The 10,197-nt window shown below is 36.7% G+C and overlaps 1 protein-coding gene across 2 annotated transcripts; it reads right to left on the reverse strand.

Moving 5' to 3' along the window:
* Window positions 1-313: 313 nt before the first annotated feature.
* LOC140778873 (uncharacterized) lies at window positions 314-9,466 on the reverse strand. Of its 2 annotated transcripts, none has more exons than XM_073123766.1 (9): window positions 8,971-9,466; window positions 8,769-8,885; window positions 8,160-8,239; window positions 6,277-6,713; window positions 5,779-5,960; window positions 5,079-5,164; window positions 3,531-3,664; window positions 1,746-2,042; window positions 314-1,308 (listed from the first exon to the last, which is right to left on the reverse strand). In XM_073123766.1, exons 1-9 carry the CDS (start codon window positions 9,349-9,351, stop codon window positions 1,118-1,120), a joined length of 1,905 nt encoding a protein of 634 aa, XP_072979867.1. In that variant the 5' UTR covers window positions 9,352-9,466; the 3' UTR covers window positions 314-1,117. The 2 variants fall into 2 exon arrangements, with proteins under 2 accessions (XP_072979867.1, XP_072979868.1); XM_073123767.1 differs by having other exon boundaries at window positions 1,159-1,308; window positions 1,738-2,042.
* Window positions 9,467-10,197: the final 731 nt, after the last annotated feature.

Consider the following 10,197-nt stretch of genomic DNA (forward strand, 5'->3'; position numbering starts at 1 on the left):
GATAGATGGCCGGAGAGCTGGAGAAGATGTTGCAGCCAGCAGCACGTTGATAGCTTCTGTATCAAGTTATTTATTCTCCTCTAATCTATGTTGTTTCTTTTTTTTAAAGAAAGGGTAGAACCCGATTATATTAAGAACAAAGCAATATACAAAGGGGAAAGAAAGAAGAGGGATTACATGGAGTAAAGATCAAGATTAAACTCTTGGGAGGAAAGTAGGGCTTCCATTTCCTCCATAAAATTGAGCGCATAATGGGTAATCCTGCATGATAGCTAGTAGCTTTTGATACATAATTTATAAAATTATACTGCAAATACCTCCATATCATACATAAAATTATGAAAATTACCATGTTTACAATTGTCACGTATCCGATACAGCAAGACCACTAGCACATCATTATGAACTGACTGGCTTTCCATTCAATTTTGGAAATGGTTGTAGTTTCCTACGAACAACTTTGCTTTTGTGAGCGAAGCCCTTATCCGATTCTTATAATTGAGAGAACAGCCATTACACAAACCACCAAAAAAGGGAAAAGAGCAGAAGTAATCAGATATCGAACAGTGTAGAATTCAAATTCCATGAAGAGCTTTTGGAACTGCAGTATTAGGACGGCAACTAGAAAATGAGGATAGTTGAGAAAGTAACTCCCATCAACAATTCAACATCAATGTTGATTTCTAGCCATTTCAGAGCCCTAACAATAATTTCCAACTTAATCTGACATGCCTTGCTTGGGTCCTTTTGTTTTTGAATGATATGACTGTGAAAAAGTCATAATCCCTGAGGAGAAAAGGCTATTTATTCCACTAAGACACGTTATAAAATTGTGTAACAGTGGATGGTCTACAGAAATGCGATTACAATTGAGAAAGATCAACCTTGAACTATTTCATTTGGAATATTTCCATACACTCGGGCTCAGGGGGCTTTCCTCAGAATATCACCATAAGAATATGCATAGAACCTGCCTTTATCTTGTTTTACCTGTTTTCTCAAAACAATAAACAATCCCTCGCTGGGCTCATTGTGGGCCTCATACGAGCAAAGTAATAGGTCAGCGTTCTTCTGTGACCCTCTAATAAGAGGGAAGATAGTCTTCTGACAACCATCACTATATTGAACTGGCTCCATCCAGATGTTGGTGTAATTTCAACGAACTTTGCATGTGTCTACGTAGGAAAGTGATCTGATCATTGTCCCCTTCCTTTCCAAGGCTGCTAACGACAGCTTTGACATACTCAAACTTGGGACCATAGAGATGGGATGCACAAGCTGCTTTAGAAGTTAAAAGCTTCCAATCACCTGTAACAAAAGCAATAAGGAAATAAGTTCTCATTTTAATGACATCCTTTAAACCTAATTAGGATGATAAATACACTCCTTTCAATTATCGTCCAATTTATGACCATATATTACTCGGAAAGCAGTACTGCAAAACTAACATCTTTTCCAAATACAATTAATTTTGGAGTGAGACAATTTAGTTGAAAAGAGCAGATTAAGTATACCAAGTTACCAACTCTCACTCTAGACTTGATTCTGTCAGTGGCCAAAATGTCATGCTTAGACAGTTATCATGAAGCATTTGCCACCAATACTGGCATCATTTCCTATTTTTCGGTATCATGCAATTATAAAGTAATCATGTTCAATCATGAAGGTTCCTCAAGATATCAAGAATAATTATGGAAAGAACAATTGCATATCTGAACTATTATTGCCAAAACATACCAACTCACCAGCTTCAATTTCTGTCAGAAAAGAATTCTTGCTGAAATGGCGATTTACCCACCACCTACAGCGAAGCTGCCATGTATCTTTTTTATGCCCAAAGAATTCAGGGATTTTGCTAGAAGAAATAATGCCAGTCAGACCACCTTGTACATTCGCAGAGACACGATCTTCATAGTCAGATATTCCAGAAGTTCGAATCTTAAGGAAACAAGAAGCAAACTCTTCCCATACACTAGATTTTGCATCCGTAGAATCCAAATGCAAAGTTATCATCTCCAATAACTGCATAGTACTGTAATTTCCTGATAAAGAAGGCACGCCAAGCATGTAAGGAGAAGGCTAGCAGAATTGAACTAAACTATCACAGTAATCATGCTCTACTACTACAGATAGTACAATTCTGTAACAAGTACATCGATAAAGAGAATATTCAACAAACTGCGTCAGTTTAGTCACAAGATATAATGCCCTTACACATGATTTTAAATATCCAAAATATTTAAAAACGAGCCATTATGTGGTTCAAGATCATGGAACCAAAAAGCAACAATAATGTCCCAATATATCTGCATAAGCGAATATATGCCATTTGCATGAACCATTCAAAACAGCCTCTCTTTACTGCATTTACCATTGCTACGTTATGACAAACACTTTGTACCTTGAATATATTTGGGGCATTTGCGAGGGTGCAAAAGTTAGTACATCTACAAAATATATTCGGAGATGCAAAAGATAGAATCTAAAGAAAGAAAGTATAAACAAAAAATATAACTGATGTGCACGAGAGAGAAACTGGAAACCTATCTGTTCTGTTACTTTTGAACTGTCATACTCTATGCCTCTATGGTCAGATCCAATACAACAATTCTGAGAAATGCATATCTCCACATGTTGACCCTCTTTTAAAATCAACTCCGAGAATGTTTGGAAGGTCATAGAAGGGATTAATGTCTATACCTTGTTCCAATTTATGACTTTTCATTGACAAAAAGCTTGTGTCGTTAGGCCAATATGATACACAACCTAGTGTTGTTTTCCATGGAGAAAAGAACCACAACGTTCAACACCAGAAAGGAGATGCAATGAGATCAAATGGCAGGTAATTCTGGGCTAATCTGCAACTAGAGAGATAGGTCTTCCAAATGTTTCTAGTCTGCCGGATTCACTGCAGCCCCTCTCTTGCCTAGAGACATCAACAACAAACAAAGTCTTAACTAAGCTCTTCTATGCAGTCCCTTCACTCTAGCTCTATCTTGAACACCCTCTGAATTCTGAGCCACCACTTTTTCTCTCATTGATCCTCTCACAGTCCCTTGTGGTTTCTCTTGTCCCTGTAATGAGTAATGACATATACAAACTATCTTATTAAACAATCACACATTGGGTAGACCAACATACCGCTCCGAACTAGAAGTAAATCAACACATCACATTCTGCACCAGTAGTCTTGTGCATGCAAATTTTCTTTTAAATGTACCAGAATCAACACATCACATTCTGCACCAGTAGTCTTGTGCATATGAACCTTATCTTTTTAAATGTACCGGAAGACATGAACACCAGTTAGAACTAATATGCAACGTAATATTAGAATTAATTGAAGGCTTAAAAATGATTCACTTTGATTAATGATTAGAAATGTACTCGATTGAAATAAATTATTATTTAATAAACTTTCTAATAGTTCTAGTAGAATCAAGATGTGTAGTATTCTGTAATATGACAATACATCTGTAAAAATCATCCAAAACATGTCAGAAAATCAAAAATATGCTTCAGGGACAAACCACTTCTGTGCATTTTGACTAGCCTTTCCAATGAGTAGATTTCTGTAGGATCCCTTTTCAAAGCATCCTCATAGCAACTAGAGATAGTTGTGGCTTGATTGCCATGGAAACACTCCAGTAGTCTAGCCCTTAGTCTGCAGGATAAGTGTGCATCGTAACAAGTTAAAGAACTGTTCTAGTTGGAGTTCAGCATTTGCAGATAATAAAAACATATCATGGAAATTTAAGGAGATTCAACAAGCTTTGGGAGTTCAGCATGATAACAAAGTCTAAAAGAGACTACTAGACAAGTGTAAAAGGACTTTTTAGAGTCTTGGAGCTATGAAAGTGTCCAGAAGTAATGTAGGAATTAAAAGTCTAAGACTATTGGATAAAACCCAGAGAAAATGATTAGTTACAAAAAGTACGAACTTAGCAAGCCAAAAGATTCATCAATTTGGGAACATCCACACTTAATATGATGATTCATATAAAATACTAAGGGGAACAACTAGCTGTCTGTAAGCATCCTAGAAAGGTCCAGCCTAACAAGCATGGTTATGGCTGTGTTCTCAAAAACAGTGTACGATAAAATGAAAAAGAATCCCATTGATTCAGCCAGATACGACCCAAAGCAAGGAACCTAATTCATGAAAAAAAAAACTATTTAATACACACATCTCCTTTATCGCTTTTTCCTTCTTATGGTGTATAAAATGTAAATCTCTCCAGATTGGTAGGAGGGCATAATATTGAATAATATTGTTTAAAGACCTAATAATACTACACACAACAAGAGGTCCTTCATATGGGCAAGTATCTCATAACTTAAAATATATCTAAGCTAAAATAACTCGTTTTAAGTTTATAACGATCATTTGCTGCTTATAATAGCCTCATGATCTCTATTGTTTAAGATTTTGACATTTATTCCTACCTGTTATATATTACCATGGATATGGGAGTTGCCGAATGCAAATTTAGATCCTACCAGATCTGACTCCTATCAAAAGTAGAAAAATGATATTAGTTACTGCTGACACCACCTAAATCAAATGACCCGACAGCTGACAGGTTGTAAGAAACTTCATATAGACCTAACTTTTTGAGCCAATTAGCAAATGAACTAGGATTTGCATTGTAGAGTAGTCTCTTTCAAATAAGCAACATTCTCAACCAGAACAAGAAGCAAGCTATTGCAGTCTTAAAAAATGGAAAACATTCATTAGGAAGGACTCCAAGAGGTGTTAACCCCTCTCCTCCCCTCACTATGCTGCACCTTCACCTGCCTTCTCTTTTCTCTTCTATCTTTCTCGCTGTCATACTAAGTTATGGCACCAATTCATACTGGGTAACTGCTATGAGACATGCTATCATGCACACATAATGCCAGACAACATTAATAAAAAAACCTTGGAGCATATACTACTTCTCTTTATAGCAGAAAAAAATAAGCCTAAATGAAACATTCTTTTCAACAATACTTAAGTTTAAAAGTAAAATAAATCATAAAAAAGGTCAAATTCCATGTGGGAATAAGCATGATCAGGTCATGTCAGTCTAGAGAACCTGAAAGGAAATGCTCTGCTGGAATTAAGGCAGGATTTCTCAAGCTCGATTAATGCTTCTTCGATGTTGTCGCCAAGCAGCAAAAGCTATAATGCAAAAGCAGAAGACAGAAACTAAAAAGTGAGTTGAAAAATAAAACCTAAAATTACACATGAATACTACAAAGAGTAAATATGTCTTCAAAAAATATAGATTCAATGCACAAACATAAAGAACTGTTAGCTAGTAGACTTACTTGTAAGATTATATGAATAGGTTTGCATAAAATCTATAAAGTTAAAATATGCATCACTAAATCATTTAATTAATTAGTGAAAAATCAGGCCTGAAAATACAATTGCTTTGAACAAGAAAGAGAAAGAAAAAACTTTCATTCGGTTAATCAAAAGAGATCAAAAGAGAAAAGTTTTTTTTTCACATTCAGAAACTCAATACAACGGGCAGCAGGAACTTTAAAAAGATAGTAAAAACAAAAGCAACAACATTCTCCATGATCCATTAACTCAGAATCTTTTGAACAAAAGGATGGCATGCAAAATTTATATTTTGCAGCCGGAATATTGTTCCAGGTATTAATGGCAATATTTTGCAGAAGGGAGAGAGATAAATAAAAATTCAGTTAAAATATATACCGTAATAGGTAAATCTTGACAACTCCTAGCTTGAACAAAATAAAGGAATGTGAATAATGGACCATTACCTGTATTAATGGTAATAAGGATGCCATTAATGGTGGTGTCGAAGAATAAAGAGCAAGCCTCAAATGTCTGACAGCATCTCTGTAATTTTCATCAGCCAATCTCCTATGTAGATATATAGATTGCTCTAGGTCACCAGCAAGGTGGTGCTTCAACTTTATCGGCAACAAACTTGTGTCCAACCCTAACATGTAAGTCATATTGAAATCATCAATTATGCTCATGTCAAAAATTTAAAACCAATAACTATCAAATAAAGTACAGTATAAATTCTTTGTGATGTTTCAGAAAGCAAATCAACTAAAAAAGAAGGTAAAATACATAATCATAATTACAATAACAGATACTCTTAAGCCATTAGACCACTTTACCCTCTGACACTATTAATTTGGAGGGTCAAAAAGTATTTTGAATTAAAGAAAGACATGATCCTAATCATAACAAAAAGATATACAATATAATATGAAAAAATAAACATAATGGAGAGTATGTATACCTACCACGGGCGAGAAAAATGGAGCTGTTTTGGAAGTTGACGTGGAGATTAGTAGAAGTAGCTCTCTCATCATTCTTCTCTGATCCACTTAGATAAAAATCGTGTGCAGGACGAGAAACATTTGGTTGCTTCCTTGGCACCTCACTTTTGTACTCCATGAAAGCATCCTTGTTATTGCCAACTGAGCTTTCTGATTCCAACTGAGAAGAAACTGTGGCATCTTCAATGTTGACTGCGTTATGATCATCCGAACTCTCTAGCATTCCAGTTTCTTCATAACCATCATTAAATACCATCTGTGCTGTCTCAGAGGTAATACAAATGTCAAAGCCCTTAATTTGCATCTCTTCTGGGAGTCCCGAATACCAAAGATGATACAGGATCAGCCCATGCATAAGGTTTACAACTGGCTCAGTTGCAGAATCACGATCCTGAACAAGACTAAAAGAGAATCAAAGTCACATTAATGAGTAAGTAATATGAGCAATTATCATCTAAGGAAAAGTACCAATGATGGTCGTGCCACAAGTACAAACCATGCAGGTCGGTGGCACGAACCGTCGTCGTTGCTATCGCTCGAAACCCCCCTCCCTCCCTCTCTCTCTCTCTCTCTCTCTCTCTCCCCTCTTCTCTTTCAGGCTAGGGCACACGACGAAGCGATGGCGAAGGCAAAGGCAAGCGGTGATTGGCGACGGATAACTCGACAACGAGGTCGATGGCGAGCGGCAAAGCTATTATGAGGGGTGCCGTGCCACAAGCCGGTACGCCACCGGCACGGCCATCCATGAGGAAAACATAATTGTTCGTAAAAAATAATCACCAACTTATGTAAGACGGAGAAATTTGGTCTAGTTGAAATGAGTTGAAAGCCTCGAGAGTCATTCAAATAATTTTTTTGAGCAATGAAAAGTAATTAACCCAAAACCTCAAGAGTCATTCGAATCAAGAGAATTTTTTTGACCATAAGTCAAAGAGAATTCAATAGGCATTTGGAAGGGCGGTCATGTTCACATAATTATTTGCTACATCAGAAACTTTCAGGAAGTTAATTATATCAACAGGAGCAAAGAAATCTGAATTGCTTGCAGGTCTTGGCATAGTTTCCATGCGGGGCCCTCACCCAACAAGAGGGAAGTGAAGTGAGAAAAGCCGCTCACTTCTCACAACCATTTCATTTTTTTTCTTTATTTTCTTCTAGGATTTCATTTGTGAATTGGAAATTATATATCCACATAGTTCCAACTGGTAGATCCTATATTATATACCTTTTCTATCATTCTCTTTCAAAAAAAAAAAAACTGTTGCAGTTAGATATTAGTTCATTGCGCTGCTGAATAGGTGGGAATCACAAAGGATAGGGGCAGTCAGGAAAAGACAACTGATGTTACTTACTGGAGAGCATTTTATATGAATTGATGGATTTTATGCTTTTGACAAAAGAGAAAAATGTGTATTTGATGTTAACGAAGCTGTTATGTGCAAAGGATTTTTATGCAAAGTCACTATTCATTCAGACTTTATATTTGAAAGTTATTGAAGTTGATTTAGGACTCAAACTGATCGAGAACATGTCTTGATAGACCTAGACCTTGAAAGGTTCTTATAGGGTCGCTTGGGTTAAGTTCTGAAACATTGGAAGTAGCCTGTCAAAACAATTGAAGACAGACTTGTTCAATATTTCAATTAGGGTTTGACAGATCAAGGGCAATCAATCAATCGGACAAGACATCAATAGAAGGATAGACAGATCAAGACAATAAACCTATTATTTAAACACTATTGAACGCGCCATGAGCATCAAATAACTATCAATAAAAATTTGTGTAATCACTTATCACAATATGCTTAATTAAATAAGTAAAACAATGGTTAGGAGTAAGAACATACAATTTTGTAGTATTATATGCCTCTTGAACATTCCCTTGCTTAAGATAGAAAAGAGCTAGCTCCAGCTGAATCAAGTGCCTCTGTTCAAGATTTACACAGAATAAGGACATGAAAAAGATAAATAATCAATTGGACGTATCATCGTCAACACTAAATAGAGGAATTATCTTCTTAAAAAAAGGTAGGATTCTGAACCCCAATAAAGCTTAATTAAGAAGCTCGCTCGTACCACTTTCCGAAAAGATCTGACATGCTCGGTAACATTTGCTTAATTATCTTTCATTGATTAGGAAAAAGAAGTGGAACATAAATATTTTGACATTAGATGAAAGAAGATATCATTAAATTGAGGAATGAGTAGCCTCACATGATACGATCCAACATTAATCGTTATCTAGAGTCCATAAAACTTGAAGCTGGTCGAAAGACTAGAGAATATAAACTCAACGCTGAGAAGTGGTGACAAATAACAACTTGCACATGCATGTATATTGACGAACTTATTGCGATATCTAAGTACTTCAAAAACAAGCTGGAAAAGAAAAGATTCCAAACCACCAATATTTAAATCCTTCAAAAATAAAATAAACGGTTATAAATCACGTATACCTTCCTGGAGCACTTCTTCGTCCACGCGAGCTTGCTCATCCAGACCTCATACATCTTCTTTATCTTCGTTTGGTAGTAACTCCCTCCTCCAAGCCGCTTCTGGATTTCCATTGCGACCTATCAACAAACACCTCAACTGCATCAAACGCTACCAAGAAACCAATAAACAAATATGACAAAACCACGTTCTTGAATCGCTCACCAAGAAATTCCTGCGATCCTCCGACAAGGAACTCCCACGAGGAGTCCCTTTAAGCAGGACGCTCAAGACTCCACTCGCCTCCTTCCAGTTGTGGGCCCTCACGAGGCGTTGCAAAAGGCGTCCCAGTCGACGGCGGTTAACGGCGAGGGTGGGCTCCGAGGCGACGTGTCTTAAAGCTCCCCTGTACGACCCGTATCGTGGCCTCATCGCCTCCTCCGAGGGCCTGATCTTGGACGGCTCTTCCCCTTCTCCTTCTTCTAGGATCTTGTGGGAATTGAGGCCATCGCCGACTTCGTCTTCTCGCTTTTCCTTCTTGACCTTGACTGCGGCATTAGCGAATGTGTTGGTTGGAGCCATCTCGTCATCTTGCTCCTCCTTCATCTTGGACGTAACTCGTAATCAAGAACAGTTAAATGCAACAATTACCCTACGAGGGATGAGGGATGAGGGAGGAGGGCGGTGGCGGAGAGGGGAGAAAGAAGAAGAGGCGACGGCTGAGGAGGAGCGAAGTTCGGGGGAATTATTAGAGTTTTTCTTTATATAAAAAAAATGGGTGGGGCCAAGTTCGGATTCGGATCAGGCCTTGGCCCGAAAATTATTTTAATCGAAGTCTCCGAAGTTTGGGTCGAACTTGGATTAAGGCCAAGCACCCGAATCCAATAAATCGCCAAAACCAGTGGATATTCGTGCCTATCTAATTGATTAGAGTTAAAAAATGGCGATTTAAAGCAAAAAAATGTTTAATTTTCTAATTAGCAAACAAAGTTCTCCGTTATAATTTTAGGTCTTTTTTACTAATTTAATAAATTAGAGATATGATATTGGCTGAGCTAAGCGATTGTTAAGTTGAAACTAGATAGTTGTCAACTTAGATGCATCCATTAGTTCAATTAAGTCTTACACGCTAGAGTTACTTATTTTATATTTAAATTATGCATTTTGTAGTTGAATTATGTAATACATTTTAATTGGGCACATGAATATTAGTTCAATTACAATATATTTTATATTAAAATCATATATTTCGTACTCTAATTGAACATAATGAATATTACTAATAAAAAGAAAGAAACGAAAGAAAGCAAGAGATTAGAATGTAGAGTTTATTATAGAATGCCTCCTATACACAACTGGGGAGAGATATTAATTAACAAAATATAAATTAGATACGCGCTTCCAAAAATAAAATGACACTTTTTTATTTTTTAAATTTGAATTTCTACTCAT

The sequence above is a fragment of the Typha angustifolia genome, chromosome 15 (assembly GCF_048772165.1).
Source record: "Typha angustifolia cultivar Huaian chromosome 15, ASM4877216v1, whole genome shotgun sequence".
Lineage (NCBI taxonomy): Eukaryota > Viridiplantae > Streptophyta > Magnoliopsida > Poales > Typhaceae > Typha > Typha angustifolia.

Bases quoted from the DNA above. Each gene is read 5' to 3' on its own strand.
- LOC140778873 (XM_073123766.1), bottom strand. From the start codon at position 9,351: ATGAAGGAGGAGCAAGATGACGAGATGGCTCCAACCAACACATTCGCT. The intron at 5,961-6,276 runs GTAGGTATACAT...CTTACATGTTAG, and splicing joins CTCCATTTTTCTCGCCCGTG to GGTTGGACACAAGTTTGTTG. The intron at 5,165-5,778 runs GTAATGGTCCAT...TTTGCATTATAG, and splicing joins CCTTATTACCATTAATACAG to CTTTTGCTGCTTGGCGACAA.